The sequence below is a fragment of the Microtus ochrogaster genome, unplaced genomic scaffold (assembly GCF_000317375.1).
Source record: "Microtus ochrogaster isolate Prairie Vole_2 unplaced genomic scaffold, MicOch1.0 UNK33, whole genome shotgun sequence".
NCBI classification, from domain to species: Eukaryota; Metazoa; Chordata; class Mammalia; order Rodentia; family Cricetidae; genus Microtus; species Microtus ochrogaster.
The window spans coordinates 3,174,393-3,191,676 of record NW_004949131.1 but is presented as its reverse complement, the minus strand read 5'-3'; the positions used below and the strand labels follow the sequence as shown (position 1 = coordinate 3,191,676).

Below are 17,284 nucleotides of genomic sequence, written 5' to 3'. Positions count from 1 at the left end.
GGGGCCTAGCCAGTTTGGATGTTCACCTTCCTAGACCAGGATGGAGGGGGGAGGACTTCGGACTTTCCACAGGGCAGGGAACCCTGACTGCTCTTCAGACTCGAGAGGGAGGGAGAGAGGAGGGGGGGAGGTTGGGAGGAGGGAGAGTGGGAGGAGTGGGAGGCTGGGAGGAGGCGGAAATTTTTTTTTTCTTTCTTAATAAAAAAAAAAGAAAGAAAAAAAAAAGGAAAAAAAATTTATTTAACATTTCCACCTCCTCCCATTCTCCCTTTTCCCTTCCCCTCCCCCTCCCCCTCGCCCTCCAGTCCTAAGAGAAGTCAGGGTGGCCTGCCTTGTGGGAAGTCCAAGGCCCGCCCTCCCCATTATGGGGTGAGAGTTGCAGGTGCCAGGATATTTTGTTTCTCTTGCCATGACTTTGTCTCAGGTCTCTGAGTCTCACAAGGTTCTGATGTTTTCAGTTTAGGTTTTTTTTTTCTCCCTGCTTTTTCAAGACAGGGTTTCTTTGTGTAACAGCCTTGGCTGTTATGGAACTCACTCTGTAGACCAGGCTGCCCTCGAACCCACAAAGATCCGCCTGCCTCTGCCACCCAAGTGCTGTACTACCACCGCCTGGCTGGTTCTGATTTTAACTATTGTTCACCTCAAAATGCAGCTATACATTTTTTTCTTCACAGAAAGTGAGCGTTAGATGCCTTTAATCTTCCATCTTGGTATTCCCTCTCAACTGTCTTGACAGCAGACCAGTACCTTGGCTTTGCTCCTCCTTTGAATTCAGCTGAGTTCTAACAGAAGTCACTTCTGCACTTATCAACTGGGAACTGGGTCCTTTCTTTTAACTTTATCAGTATAAGAAATCAGTGTTGTTCCTTTGGGTTATGAATCTGATTGGGAGCCAGAAAACAAACCACACATATTCCATTTCTGGAAGCTTTGTTCTTTAATGAGCCATGGAGTGATTTGTTCAGCAAGCTGCTTTTGTGTGGCCATACAGTGCATATTCTGAGTGACGCATACTGCACTTCATACAAATGTCTTGCCCCCTCCAAAAAAAAAACAAAAAAAACAAAAAAAAAAACAAAAAAAAAAGAAAGAAAAACTACAAAGTGCTGCTGATTGCATCAGGAATGTAATCAGTTCTGTGAATGAGATAAATCATTCTAATAGAATTGTTAAACAGTAAAGTGGCATATTTCACAGGATATGTCCTTTTATAATATACAGTATTTTAAAAATTTACACTCACCATACTTATAAATTATTTTAAATTCATTAAAATAATATAATACTAATCTGTAGTCCACACCTTTCCCATAGCAAATACAAATACTTTATTCAAGAGGTGCAACTCTTATATGACCTAAGAGGGCTGATAAAGAGGCATTAAGAATGGATGGGTACAAGGCAACAGGCCCATTGGTAGAGCTTTTTTGAAGTTTAAACCAAGAGATTAATAAGATCTAATACACTGGAGATTACCCAGTCAATACCAAATCAAGTATGGGAATGTTCCAGAGAAACATGGTCTAAGGACATAGAAAGTTGGGTCTCCTACAAATGACTAAAAATTTTACTACTAAGGCCAGCATGGTGTTGGGACACAGTGCTGGGAAGTTATCACAAGTGTGTGGGTGCATATAACACACCATTCAATACAGAAGAATGCAGGTCCATTCCCCACCAAGACTTAAGAGTGGGCGAGAAAACCAGCTGGACAACTTCTTTCTATAGTTACAACTCTCTCAGCTTCACACACCTCCTGAGAATCCTTTCTTCTCTCTAGCTTATCAGTTACAGATGAAAACACAGAGCTCACAGGCAGAGATGGGACAATACAACCTCCACGGATCACATGTCAGCATACTGCTCTGGCCCTATCTTTGACTGTACAACACATAATATCTTCACATCCTATGCAAGGTTAAGAGTCACAGCAGATTTCCAAAGCCTGAGAGTTGGCCCTAGTGACCTGTGCCCTGAACTCACATCTTTTTGTCCCTCCTAGCAATACTCAGAGAAAAGAGGGTCATATCTCCCTTTATGTTTCAATAGCCCAGCGTGGCCATATATATCTAAATGGCAGGAAGTACAAACTATGTGCAAACTAAGCATGTTGCCTCCCTGAATTCTGCCTGCATTTGCTGTAGTATCTTCAATCTGTAATGCAGAATGAATTTGTTTCTGCTACATTTTCTATGATACACAGCTACAAACATATATTAATGAGTGGGTAGAAAAGAAAATATAGATGTTATTGAGGGCTAGACGTGACTAGAATGCTCTGAAGTTGGGAACACGGGCTCCACATGTAAGCCACTCTGCTGCTGCCATAGAGATTCTTTTGATGCATTCTGAGTGAAGAAAAGCAGCAAGGCAGAAAGCAACAGAGAACTGTGAACCTGATGCAGACTGTATCATGAGTGACTGCAATACATTGTCACTTTGTGGTGATGCAGAGACCCTGATAAGAACTGACGGGAGTAGAACATTTGGTTCTGACAGTATTGAGTTATGGCTTCATCTCTATCAGACCAATAGTGCCTGCTGACCAGCAAGAACAATAGCATTCTTTTCCTCAGAGAAGGCCTATACTTGCTGAGACATTCTTATGATTGTGTGGATTTCCCCCAGCGCATCCTGGCAGCTTGTTAAATGATTGGAAATTTACAAATCTAGCAACTGAAAAAAAAGTTTTTATTTAACTTTATTCAAATTCAGGATTTAGGTCCCTGAGAAAAATTATAAAGTCTTTTAATATCGATTACCTAGTTCCTACAAAGTGACCTATGTAGACAGTTTTTTCTCAGCCCCAAATTTACCTTATAGAAAAACAAGACAAACAAAAAACTGAAAATTTAGGTGGGAGAATGTATGTCAAGTGTTAAGTTTCCCCAGACCATTCCTCTGAAACAAGGGAAAACTGTTCAACAGCTTAAAAAAAAAATTTAAGTAACATTTTGACCAAAGTGGAGAGCAACAGTTAACACCCAGCAGTAGCTGCTCTCCCCAGTGCTAAAATAGACTGTGTAAGGCCCAAAATAGTTACCCCACCTTGACACAGTCATGCTGGGTTCCTTTAGGACAATAGCCAACATTCTTGTTGTTAATGTTTGTGGGATATAAAACTTAACATTTACTGGTTGACCACCATCATTGGGGAGAGTTTCAAAGCTTCCTTCATGTGTTTCGATGATGAACTATATACAGGGAGAGGGAAGACACCTGCTACCATGAGTTGCTGTGCAGAATGATGCTACAAGTCTCATCTCTAGAGCTGGCCAATGACCACTGAAGCAGGGGCATGAGGTTCAGTGTTGTGCAAGAGGAGAGACCCTGCCTTAACAAAAGACTTATTATTCTTATGACTTCAAACCAAAGAAAATGAAGAAAACCGAAATTCAGGTTATAGGTGGTAAAGGCTCTTTTTGTAACAGTGCATATGGTAGTTAAGACAAAATGTATTTAGTTACTTTAAAAATAAACATTTTCACATACTTAAGAAAGGGCATCATGTTTCATTTCACATACATTATAAATAGCAAAAAAGATTTCTACTCCCACAAATGCTAGTACATGATGTTTCAGAAATTATAACATAGAGACCACCAGTGATGAAGAAGATGCCCTTACTTTTCTCTCAACCCAGAGGTGAGTGGTTCTCACCACCTGTCCAATGGCCTCTCATCTGTAGGAAGAAACTCCATGGGAAAAAGGGGGAAGCACAAAGTTAAAAAGAACTAGGCATACTATACATGTGTATTTACAGTAAACTTCAGGAACAAGTATATTAACAAAAATAGCTTCAAGTAGTCCTTGATTTTTTTCATCTAATACTGATGGTCTGAGAAAAAAAAGAAGATGAAAGTTAAATAGATCATATTAAAACTTTCTAAATTTCTTTTGGCAGATTTCTATAACACTCATGCAATGTTGTGAGTACTTGTAGAAAAATGATTACATGGTCACATTATTTGTCTGAGTCTATGGTGGTATTCCACCAGCAAGTGAATAGGCTCGGATACAGTCTTCAGTTTAGTCTATACAACAACAAAAAAGCCTGGATCAATCAGGATGAAGCCTTCACATTTAGGGGTTACCTAAATGTGTCTGTGACATAGAAACCAAACAAAAGACTAGAGGACTCTGACCTGATAATCAGGTCTATCATGACAGTATGGCTACCAGAACTTTATCCCATGCAACATAGCTGGCAGGAACTAGCCAGGAGTTAAACCAGTACTGATTACTATGATATCAACAAAACACAAAGCATGGTCTCTTCACTGTATGACCAGATAACTGAGACATGCTCTGATGGCTTAATGGAAATCATAGTTTATGTTTCCAAAATATAACATGGAGTATTTTTAAATTAAACTTAAAATAGAGGGCTTGGACTTTCTTCTTATAAATCCTTGGGGGAAAATATATTCTACCACAGCTCCTAACTATCCCAATACAAACTCAAAAGCTTTTGCTTTCATGGTTAAGAGAGTTTTGTATATTTTCTTCAAAAGCTAGAAATGAGAGTATTCCTCAGGATCACAATAGCCTCCTAGTTCAACAAGTATCTGTTGGGAAGGGAAGAGTACTGCAGGAGAGGCAACAACTGCTGACCAAAATCCCCAGGTCCTAGGTGGCTTTGTTTAGTGGAATCTCAAATCAAAGACAGCAGCCAAGGCACAGCTGGCCCATCCCTAGCAACCTTCAAAGAGGCCACTTCTGCAGGAAGCCCAGCGATCCAGCACACAAAGTGCTGGAACAAGAGGCAGGACCATTAGGACTGTTATGGACAAAGTGACCAGAAGAGGCCCCAGAGATGAGATGTGTTTACCACTCTAGCCACATAGGGACACATTTGTCATTCAGACCATAAACTCATTATTTCCAAAAGGTGGTAGCTGCTGTGCTGAGCTGCAGTCTGGGTCCACAGTTTTCTTTCGGCCAGATGCGACTGTCCCCTCTGGGGTCTCTTTGGTTTTCTGAGGTGAATTTTTCACATTCTTTAGTTTTTGTTTGCCCTTTTCAGGGTTGAAGGTTCCTCTGCTGATGAACTGAGGCCTGTCTTCCAGGGATTTGGCTTGGCCTAGTGGTCCTTCCGTACCCAGGGCCTCACAAGCTGAGGCAGCTCGGTAAAATGGAGACTTGGAATAAATCTGAAATCGCTTTCTAGTGCCATGAGATGATGTAGTGTTAGATAAACAGGAAGAGACGCAGGAGTTGACTGAGTCCACAGAGTCTGGCTGCTTTCTTAGCTGTTTTCGCAACTTGCTTGAAGGCTCAGACTTGGCAGCTGCTCTCAGGGAGCTAAGGGCTAAGCTTCTCTCTAATGGAGACACAGAAGACAAAGTTGTGACAATGTCTCTTAAATATCAGATAATGAACAGAAGCCAGTGCTCACAAGTAAAAATGAATTTGTCAAAGCTGTGAGGGTCGAGATGATCTACATTGCAGAAATGGCAAAAAGCTCTAGAGTTGGGCCTGGTGGTGCATACCTTTAATCCCAGAGCTTGGAAGGCAGAGGCAGATGGATTTCTGTGAGTTCCAGGCCAGCCAAGAACTACAGAGTGAGAACTTGTTCACAAACAAATAGATCAACAAATCCTCTCCATCCAGTTCCACAAATACTTTACACTAAGTCCCAGGGAAGTATGGTATGTCTGAGTATAAGGCCAGCAGAGACCTAGAACAGTCACCATCATTCCAAAGCCTCTGTCTCCCTGAGATACAGCACCTAGTCAAACACCTCTGGTGTGACAGTTCCACCTCATAGCAGGGGACAGTTTTGGCACTCATTCTTGCAAAATGACCATGAGATGGATATGCACTGTGATTACTGGCTTTCCCCAACCCTCTACGGTAAGTTACCAAAATTAAGTTACTAACTGCATTACAATGACCATTTGTGAGTCTAATGAACAATTATGAGGAAGCATCACAAAGACCTGTGATTCCTTAGTAATCTGTCGTATTTTCATGTGAAATCAGTGGATTTGTAAAACAAACTACTTAGCTTGGGAATTTGTTTTGGTTTATTTTGTAAGATAGGGCTTATCCATAATATTTCTGTCTGTCCTGGACCAGGCTGGCCTTGAAATCCACCTGCTTCTGCCTCCTGGATTAAAGATGTGTGCCACCGCACCTAGCTTGGGGATTTTTTTTAACTATTAAATTTTAAAAAAAATTTATATATTTTTATGTGTGTGGATACTTTGCCTGCATGTGCACCAAGTGCCTGGTATCCTCAGAGGCCAGAAAAGGGCATCAGATTTCCTGGGACTGGAGTTACAAGCTGTAACCACCATGTGGGTGCTGGGAATTGAACCCAGTTCCTCTGAACATGAGTGTTCCTAACCACTGAGACACTCTTCCAGCCTAGCTTGAGAATTCTTATTCCTTCTTTACAAAACAAATTATGTCTCTAGTATAACATATTCATTTATCAGCTCTCTCAAAAGTGGTACCTTCAGAATCCATGTTCAAATTTTCTGAGCTATCAGCAGTCCCAATAGAAGCCTCAGACTCAAGGGTTTCGTCATCAGAGGCACGAGGTTCCAATACGAGCATCTCAAAAGTTAGTTCTTCCCTATGAGATACAATCAACAAACCCATTAACATGATAGGGAGCAGAAAAAAGATGACAGAAAGACTTTATTAAAGCAAAAGTTAAATGACAAAGACATTTCTTACTGTCCCACTAAGGTGATGAAGAGTATTTATTTATATGCAAAGCAAGAGATGGATGAAAGCACAAGATCACAGCAATGATGGAGCTAGGGGTGGGTGGGCTGATGTAGGTTGCTGTAACTGAGACGTTCTGAGACGAACTTTGTACTGAAAACTAGGAATTGAAGATTCTAAATTTATTCATGATATATCAGCAAGACCTGTTCTCTCTCTGGACCTCAGCTTCTTCATCCAGAAAACACAGCTTGTAGATCCCTAGTAATAAGCCAGCTCTGAACCTAATTCTTTCTCTTTAAATCCAGTCTTCTCTTGTCAGACCCTTCTTAGCCTTATTTCTACTTTAAAATTGCCTGAAATTCTGAGATCATCTTTCTCTTTTTTTTAATTAAGAAAATTTACTTTTCGTTTTCATACCAACCCCAGTTTTCCCTCCTTCCCCTTCTCCTGTCACCCTCTTCCCCCTTCCCATTCCCCATCCGTTCTTCAGAGGGTGTAAGGCCTTCCTTGAGAAATCAACAAGACACACAAACTACCCTTTTAAACACAACCTTGCCAGGAGCTCACTACTTTCATGTGCAGTCACAGGTTTGAGATGTATGCTTATCCTTTGCACTTTATCTTTCCTAACCATTTCCTATTTACCCCTCTATAATTCTATGTTCATCAGAGCTGAGGTAGGTCATCTTTTTAGAGCCGGGTTTGTAGCTAATGCTTTTTCCACAGCTGAACCCTAGCTGCTTTTCAGTTGCCCTAAATTCCAGAATCAATCCTGACATTAAAGCTTCTTGATTCTTCATGAATCAAGTTCTCAGACTTAAGAGGTAAGCTATAGGGACTCAAGGAAACCTTTAGAATTTGAGTAATCTATGTCAATCATAACTAGTACGTAGTGCCTTCAGGGAGAACCATGGGATGTTAATCCCTAAGGGGTAATGTCAACCCAGTCTTGACAGAGTGATGAAGGTAATAGAATTTCTTAACTTTCTCTTTGAAATCACAACAGGTTTCTCTCCCTAGTACCCCAGAACACAGTACAGGTGCTGCCTTATTATTCTATCTAGTTGTTGGGCCCATGGTCATAGTGATTTTTAAATAATAACACTTGTTATTATTCCTTTATGTAACTCCAACTAATGCTTACACTTGGAGAGAACTTTGTCTTAGCCAAGGACTCTTGCTCTTCCTTTTGTGAAGCACATCTGGTTCTGCAGGTTGGTCCCTGACCTGTCAAGATGTGACACCTCATCTTGGCTCTCCATTGTTCATGCCTTTGGAATATGGACTAAGAAAGCATATACTGTGGATGTTTACCCTCCTATTCCTACTGCATCAAGATTCCTATCTCATGAATTTCCACACTTACCCTGAGTATAGGTAATAAGAATCTGACAACTCCATGTCCTTTGGACCACCTGACATAGTGCTTGACACAGAAGATAATGAATAAGGAAAAAATAAAGGGGGGAAGGAATCACAAAAGACAACTGGTATCTCCTTTCCTCTGGACACTTACTTCTCTTTCTGTAAATTCTCAATTTGCTCAGTCAGCACTTTTTCCTCCTGCTGCATTGCTGCTTGCTGCTGTTCTGTGATGTCAGTCTCCATGGCTGTTTCACTAGTCATGGTCTCTTCAGGGACATCAGACATGGAAGGCAATCGGACTATAACAGGAGAGGATGGACTTGGATAGTTTCCACGATTTATACGCCCCTTTCCCTGCAGAGAAAATTCATTTTAGAAGGTAAACTAATTATGTCAGTTTTATGTTGATCACTTTGGATAACAAATGTCCTTCCATCACATCATGAGAATGATAGGTCTGAACAGGCATAGAATATTTAAATAAGATATCATAAAAAAACAAATTAAGTTAAAAGAATTCTATCAAGAACACTGAAACATGAACATACATTTCCAGCCCTGGGTGTTAAGAATTTTCATGTCTTCTTTTAATCTAAGCTGTGCACTAAATAGCTTCAAGCCAATTAAAACTTGAAACTAACTTATGTTGTGACAGGTGCCACATTTCATTCGCTCCAGAGCCATACCACACTAACATTGAAGGTTACATGTTGTTTTCATCATTATAAGAAATTCGGCAGCTTTAATCCTATAAAGACAATCTCTCTAGAAAGATAAAATGTTTTTTACATGTCCAGAAACTCATACTAAAGATACTGGACAGCTAAGTGGCATAAAAAAGGCCCAGAATTTCCTAGTGATCACTGCAGGTTCAGGTGGAGTCTGAGCAGAACTGTGAACATCTAGAGTTGGCAGTTACAGTACAGTACGTTTACAAATCTTTATCAGAATAAACTTATTATTAATGAAGTAGCTACAGCTGTTTTGTTCAACAGTGGCAGAGATGGCTTAAAACTCTAATAAAATTACATACTCCATGGCCCTCCAGAGAAAATGCTTGCCAACTCCTGAAGCACAGAATAACAGTGTATGAGTTGTTGCCCCATAAGACTTGCAAGGTTTGCATTCTAGACAGAAGGGTAAACTGAAATTACCACAGTTCTTACAGGTGTAACAGCCTAGCTTCAAGTCATCTGAATAATCTATATATAAATTTGATACAAAATTTTAAACTTCAAAGACTGGATGAAAATGATGAACCTGCTAGTGCCCAAGGATCTCACAAAAAATTAAAATTACTCTTTGTAGGTATTCATTGCTATCCCAGGCCTCAAAATACTTTCTACAAATCATTTTTCAAATCAAAAGTAGTCAGGAATAAGAGGAGATAAGACAATGCAAATGAAAACTAGTAAAATAAACAAACAGAAGACAAAAGCTCTCAAGGACTATCAGACAAACTTAAAAATAACCTGTTCAAACAGGTGGCAAAACACAACTGAATTAAGTAGAATGGAAGTTAGGTCATAAGAAAAATCCAGAATCAAGTCAGGAGAAATCAACACAAAAGGATAATTTTATAGAAGATGGTAAAAGAGAGAGAGCGAGAAAAAGATCCACCATATGTTTAATGTTTACTAAGTGGATATGAGGTGAAGAGATAATAGATATTGATACTAAGTCAATAGAACGTTAAAAAAATCAATTAACAATGTTACGTGACTGATTTAAATGACTGATTTGAAGTCCATATATGTCTTCAAGTGAGAACCAAAATGTCAAGGTATTTAGAAACATTACTAAAAACCCAAGGAAAAAAAAAATCTTAGAAGCAGTCAGAAAAAAAAACAAAACAAAAAAGAAACCAAAAATTACTTGCAAACAAATAACAATAATTAGGTTCTAAGCTCCACAGAAACAATGGAAGAAAAAAATAAGCCAAATACAAAAAGCAAACACAGACAGACAGACAGAGAGAGAGAGAGAGAGAGAGAGAGAGAGAGAGAGAGAGAGAGAGAGAGGATAGTAAAATGATATTTTTAGGCTATGAAAGGAACAAGTTACCACCAATCTAGAACTGAACAAAAATCTTCAGGAATAAAGTAGAGAAAGAAAAGACGAAATTTGATCCAGGTTAAGCTAAAGGAAGTTCTTTTTTTTTTTTGATTTTTGAGACAGGGTTTTCTCTGTAGCTTTTGGTGCCTGTCCTGTCCTGGAACTAGCTCTTGTAGTTCTTGTAGATCAGGCTGGCCTCGAAATCACAGAGATCCGCCTGTCTCTGCCTCTGCCTCTGTCTCCTGAGTGCTGGGACTAAAGGCCTGTGCCACCACCACCCGGCATCTAAAGGAAGTTCTTAATGGCAGGGAGGAAATGCCCAAAAGAAAAGTTAGAGATTCAGGAATGAAAACACCAATGACAATGTATGGACTACCTAAAACAAGATGTTTTGTATTTAAAATCTAGAAATAGCAAAAAGAAAAAAATCTGCTCATAGCAATGAAGGCAGACAATGACACATTAAAGTCCTTGGACATTATCTAGGAAAAAGATCAAAAGTACCAATTAATGAACATTGAAAGGGTACAGTTTAATGATGTGATCTTTAGGTTAAAGGAGGATAAAACCTCTTACAGGAATGAAAACAATGAATGGAACAATATCAAGTAAGGAGGAGGCAATAAAAAAAACAAAGGAGGCTAGAAAGGAAAAGGAAACGTGTCAAAATAAACAAATATAAATATAGAGGCTGGAGATACAGCTTAGTGGTTAAGAACACTGGTTGCTTTCACAGAAGACCTGGGTTCAGTTCCAGCATCTACATGGTGGTTTACAAACATTGTAACTCCAGTTCCAGGGCATCAGACACCCTCTTCTGGTCTCCTCAGATACCAGGCATGGGTGGTACACAGATATATATGCAGGCAAAATACTTAGATACATAATTTTTTAAAAATCCAAATACAGCATCAACAGCATTAAATGTACATAGATCAGATATTCCTATTAAAATTGAAAAATTATCAGAAACATGATATTTAAGGACTACATATAAAATACTCAAAAAGATTGAAAGCAACTTAGTATGGTATTTCACTTGGAAGGCTTTGAGTTTGAAGCTACTATAGAATACATGAGTTCCAGGCCAAGTTTACAGAGTGATAGATACTAAGTCTCAAAAACAAAGTTTAAAAGAAAAAATAATGTACTCCTTAAACCCAGCACTCCAGCACTTGGAAGGCAGAGACAGGAGAACCTCTGTGATTATTTTTTTTTAATTTATTATGTATCCAATACAGTGTTCTGCCTCCATGTATGACTGCATGCCAGAAGAGGGCACCAGATATCATTGTAGATGGTTGTTAGTCACCATGTGGTTGCTGGGAATTGAACTCAGGACCTCTGGAAGAACAGTCAGTGTCCTTAACCTCTGAGCCATCTCTCCAGCCCCCCTCTGTGATTTTTGAAGGCAGCCTGGTCTGGTCTATAGAGTGAGTTTCAGGGTAGCCAGAAGGACTACATAGAAAGACCTTATTTCAAAAAAAAAACTAAATAAAAGCTTGGCATAAAGTGAGAAGTGCCATTTATAATAGGATATTTCAGAGTGACAAGAGCTCAAATTATAAAGATACAGCATTTCCAAATTTGTATATGTCTTTGTATCTATAGCCACAGTTTCAAGCTATTAAATGAAGTATCAGTAGAATCACAGAGACAAAGCTGTCACCAGCAGGGTAATGGGGATTAAGTATGTGTGCATAGCAAACCATTAGAGAGCTAGCAAGCACATTCTTCCACAGAATTAAAACGGACTATGTCCCATTTATTTGTTTGCTTGTTTACTTTGAGGCAGGGTCCTGGTTAGCCTGGAACTCATTATGTAGACCAGGCTGGTCTCAGACTTACAGAGATCTACCTGCCCCTGCCTCCTCCATGCTCAGGGAGTAAAGGCATGTGCCATGATGCCTTGCCTAAATTGTTTTTATACAAATTAGAAAAATATAACAAGTACATTTAAGGGAAGGGCACTCTAGGACAATTTTATATATAATCACAGGAACAAAAAATCTTGATGGTTTATAAACTGAAGTGGGCAATACATCAATGATGGTTTAATATCAATACAATTTACAATTCCCTAAGCCAGGCATGGAGCTTGAGCCTGTAAAACCAGTGCTCCTGAGGCTGAGGTGGAAGGTCACTGCAACTTCTAGACCAGTCTGTACTACACTGTGAGACATCTCAAAAAGGTATATTAAAAACCTAAAAGAGGGCTGGAAAGATGGCTGAGGTTAAGAGCACTGACTGTTCTTCCAAAGGTCCTGAGTTCAATTCCCAGCAACCACATGGTGGCTGACAACCATCTATAATGAGATCTGGTGCCCTCTTCTGGCATGTGAGCATACATGAAAGGAATGTTGTATACATAATAAATAAATAAACCTTAAAAAAATAAATAAAAAAAAATAAAAACCTAAAAGTCTGGTCTACAGAATGAGTTCCAGGACAGCCAAGGCTACACAGAAAAAAACCTATCTTGAACAACAACAAGACAAAAACAAAACAAAACAACCCATAAAAGTCAACATTACACTACAGTAACAACCTAGAAAACCAGTAATCAAATGAATGTGCTAAGTCTCATCAAGAATAAAAATCCTATAGCAAACATCATGTTTAGTGATGGGAGAATATGTTAATAATGATCACTACTGCCGGGCAGTGGTGGCATATGCCTTTAATCCCAGCACTCAGGAGGGAGAGGCAGGCAGATCTCTGTGAGTTCAAGGCCAGCCTGGTCTACAAGAGCTAGCTCCAGGACAGGCTCCAAAGCAACAGAGACCCTATCTCAAAAAACAAAACAAAAAAAGAATGATCACTACCACTGGTTCATTCAACACTATACTGAAGGTTCTAGTTCCTTTAGAAAAACAAAGAGGAAGTGTAAAGACTATCAAAGAACAGATAAAATGATCATTCAAAAATGATACAACTAGCAAAGTCAAAGGAATGTTCAGACCAATTATTAGGTGATTTCAGCAAAGTAAATTGGATATTTTATTTAACAAGCAACAAAAAGAAAATAAAAATCTTAATGTGTAACACTTTCAAATATAATATCAACTTTAATACAGTTAAAGATAAGTAAGCTCTCAACATAAAATAATAAAACTTATGATATACATGGAAAAATCTCTAAAAAGCAATCTACACATGTAGGGTCACCTCAAAAAAAAACTTAGGCGTTTTGTACAGGTGAGTTCATACTCTATATGAGTTACAAATAGCCAAAAGAGTTACAAATAGCCAAAACTGAAGAAGACAGAATGAGTTTTTAAACCAGTTCATTAGAAAGCTAAAGTAAATGGGTCAGTGAGGTGACTCAGTAAGTAAAAGCACTTGCTACAAAAGTTGACAACTTGAGTTTGATTTCCCCAAACCCACATTAAGAAGCCAGAAGCAATGGCTTGCATCTTAGAGTCCCAGCATTCCTATGATGAGGTAAGAGGCAGAGACAGAATTTTTGGGAATCTAGTCTGGAGTAAGCAGCATGACAGAAACAGGAAACCCTGTTTCAAAAACAAGGTACAAAGAGAGAACGGACTTCCCAAAGTCCATTTGGTACAAGAGAGAATGAACTTCCTTTGTCCTCCACACACGGGTAACGTGCCCATTCCTCATCTACATGACACACAATACAAAAAAGCCAGATTAAGTAAAGTAGTAGTACTATCGATATGATAGTCAAAATGAGGTTACTTAAAAACAAGAAATACAGAAAAAACAATGAAGCTACAACAATGAGGATCCTAAGAGAGACTTACAAAGATCTAATCTACATGGGAAGTAGAAAAAGACAAGATCTCCTGAGTAAATTGGGAGCATGGGGACCTTGGGGGAAGGTTAATGGGGGAAGGGGAGAGATAGGGAGGGGAACAGAGAAAAATGTAGAGCTCAATAAAAAAAAATATGAATCTTTGAAAAAAAAAATAAAGGAGCCGAGTGGTGGTGGTGTACACCTTTAATCCTAGCACTCGGGAGTCAGAGACAGGTAGATCTCTGTGAGTTTGAAGCCAGCCTGGTCTACAGAACAAGTTTTCCAGGACAGCCAGGGTTACATAAAGAAACCTTGTATAAATAAATAAATAAATAAATAAATAAATAAATAAATAAATAAATAAATAAATGAAAAAAGAGGCAATGTTATAGGGACAATCTTATCCAGGAGTCAGTGGGCAAACAGGTGCCCACTGGGTTAAGGAGGCAAATGGGAAGCTTTACACTAGTCAGGGGTTGTGCCGAGGAAATGAGGCAGGGCAGGCAGGAGTTGAGGGGAACTCACTGGCAAGAGAGACAACCACAGGAGGCTACAGAGCACTGCAGACCAAGGAGTCAGGGTCTCGGGTCCCACAGCCCCCTGCAGAGCTTTATCTTCACCTCAGAGTAGCAGGAAAGGGCTGGGAGACACTGGCTGCTGCCTAGGAACAGTCTGGAAGGGCGCTGCAGAGCTGTGGGGAGGCAAGGTCGAGTCAAGGATGGGATGTGGGGGCTCAGACTGCAGAAAGGGAAGCCCTAGAGGAAAGGAGACAAAATCAGACAGTGCTCTGAAGGGTGAGGCAAGACTCAGGTTAGCGGAGAAGAGAGCGCGAGAGAGTGTGAGGCCTGCAGTGGTCTGAGAAGTGGCACAGAGGGCTGCAGCATAAGTGTTTCTGAGGATGGGAGGGCAGTGAATCCACAAGCCCCTGGTGTAGGAAAGGAGAATCCAGTCTAGCAGGGCCAAGGACCCTGTCAAGGCTCAGGACACTGCCAGGGAGGGACTGCCCGACCCATAGGAACTAACGGGAGGAAAGTATTAAGGTGTTGGAGACCAGAGCACAGTGAGGAGCGGCTGGGCCAGCCCCTGGCTCTGGGCAGCAGATGAGGATCTAAAGCTGGGCTACCGGGTGGGACTTTCAGTCTGACTCATCCTGGGCTTCTGGAGGAAAATCCTCCTAGGATTGGCTCAACATTGTATTCTATTTCCATTCTGGTTTTCCTGCAAGGGGAGGGGAGACAGTGATGTCTCTGGCTAGGGCCACGGGGCAAGTGCGTCTTCTCTCACAGTTCAAGGATAGTAAACATTAATGTGACACCCTGAAGGGCTTTCTAAACAGTAAAAAAGGAACCGACTTTAAAGTGACAGCCTTCATATTTAGTCCCCAAGAACTATGGCAATTCTCAAAACAGCTGAACCAAATGCCAAGCCCGAGATGTCTGGCACCTGGGCTCCCCACCCCAAATGTCAGAGGAACACAGCACCAGGGTCGTTCTCACAGATGCCTTTCTGTACTGGCAGTAGCTATGGGGCATTTGCTGAAGGCTGCTAGGATCCCAAACAGCTGAATCCAGCTCCTGCATTGTTCTCAACAGGACTACCAGCCCATACAGCCATATCAGATGCCCTGCATGGGACTGAACCTGAGCTCGGGTATCTGAGCTGAGGTGGCTGAGGAGACAGTCTTGGCTTCTCTGACTGTTGTGACTGGGATTCAGGTATGTGAGAGAACCACAGGAAGCCAGGGCAAGTTTACAGGGCCTCGTGAGGGCTACAGAGCACTCACAGGCTCTTCGTATTCCAGAAAAGAGTTCTCTGAGTACTGAAAGGAGGTGATAAAGTCCAGAACCCTCAGAAAAGGTGAAAAGTGGAAAAAGATTAGGTACAACTTGCCTGGTTGCCACAGCTCGGAGCAGAAGAGAGACCATGACAGCCACATACTCTCTCCCTGGGTTTCCCTCTCTGGCCTGGTTTTCTCTTGAGGTGGGATTGCCCCGCATCTTTCTACAACTCTTTCTTCTTAATTCTTGTTTATTTCTTCTTTTATCCTACTTTTCACTTTGTGTTTGGAATAAGGTAAGAAAGCAGAGCACGGTGTTTGTCTGACCCACTGGGACAGTGCCCCTGATACAGCTCACCTGCTCTGGGCTCAGGCCACAGCTGCCAGTGCTGGGGGGGGGGGGGGTGGTGCCATCTCCAATAGAAAACTGTGGTGAAATGTTACAAGCCAGGTAGATTGTAGTGCTTCTCAAGTATAAGATGAGTGGAAGGCCAAGTGACACCTGGGAAGCTGTCAGGAGTTCAGTGTGGTTGGGGAGAAAGCGATATACAATACAAATAATGAAGTTATGCCAGCGCTGGGGGCGCAACCTTCAATCCCAGCACTAGGGAGGCAGGGGCAGGTGGATCTCTGTGAGTTTGAGGCCAACTGGTCTACAGCGTGAGTTCCAGGATAGCCAAGGCTACACAGAAAAATCCTGTCTTGAACCATGCCCTCCCCCCAAAAAAAGAAAGAAAGAAGTTAGAATAGGGATCCCAGCACCTGCAGCCTGAAAGGAAAGGGAAAGAGGAAGCCTCCACTTCTGCTGCTGTGTCACTGAAACACAGGTCTTAACAGGTACTATCAGAAAGACGATGTGGTGCTGTGACCATTGTGCAGGCTGATGGTTGCTGAGTGAACTCTGGGCAAAGACCTAGCCACTCGGTCTCACAAGCAGAGGAGTAGATGACACTCCTCTGTAGTAGGGCCCATGTTCAGAGCCACAAACCTCAGCAGCTACTCTCTCCCACAGCCACTGTCACCAGCAGCTATGCAAAAGGCCTCTCTTGTGGAAGTTGGAGCCTGAAGGACCACAAGACACTCACAGGGTCCTTCTGACCCACTCAGGATATCCGACAGCCGCATTACCACACACTTGCCCAGTGCCTACGCAGCACAAGGGACTCTGGCTCCTGAGGGCTTCTAGACACTGCTGTAACCAGCACAAGTCTGGAAGGGCTAAGTTTTAGCAAAACTGCTCCACCATCACTGATGGTGAGTGACATCTTAGCAGGAAGGAAGAAGTGAGTTATTAGGCACGTGGCAGGCCAGCCACTCTAGCTATGCTTCTTAGACACATGGCTAGACTCTTAGAAGGGCTTCCCTTGGTTACCCTACTCTCATTCGGCCCTGAGGTCCTTTCTCCCAGCAGCTGCTGCTCACCCTGGCCAGTGCACTTCCCTATGCCCAGGTCTTATTCCAAGTAGATTCCTGGGCCTCTGGGGAGACAGCGGATTCCAGGGAGGAGGGACCTTCTTGGCTTGTTCCATGAGTTGGAAAGGAGGAAACACACAATAGACAGGGTGCTAGGCCAGGTGACCAGACAAAAGTGGAATGCTGACACCTAGTCACACACTTAGGAAGCCTTCTGCCTGAGCGGGGGGGGG

General features: G+C 41.4%; 1 protein-coding gene across 1 annotated transcript; it reads right to left on the bottom strand.

Moving 5' to 3' along the window:
• Positions 1 to 928: 928 nt before the first annotated feature.
• On the bottom strand, positions 929 to 8,855 carry LOC101990483 (unconventional myosin-IXa-like). Its single transcript, XM_005368483.3, has 3 exons — positions 8,198 to 8,855; positions 6,462 to 6,583; positions 929 to 5,323 (listed from the first exon to the last, which is right to left on the bottom strand). Exons 1-3 carry the CDS (start codon positions 8,329 to 8,331, stop codon positions 4,863 to 4,865), a joined length of 717 nt encoding a protein of 238 aa, XP_005368540.1. The 5' UTR covers positions 8,332 to 8,855; the 3' UTR covers positions 929 to 4,862.
• Between the last annotated feature and the right edge of the window lie 8,429 nt (positions 8,856 to 17,284).

Excerpts from the sequence above, each read along its gene's own strand:
- LOC101990483 (XM_005368483.3), bottom strand. The coding sequence starts at position 8,331 with ATGTCTGATGTCCCTGAAGAGACCATGACTAGTGAAACAGCCATGGAG. Across the intron at positions 6,584-8,197 it reads GAGAATTTACAGAAAGAGAA|GGAAGAACTAACTTTTGAGA; the intron begins GTAAGTGTCCAG and ends TGTATCTCATAG. Across the intron at positions 5,324-6,461 it reads TTTGAACATGGATTCTGAAG|AGAGAAGCTTAGCCCTTAGC; the intron begins GTACCACTTTTG and ends TGTCTCCATTAG.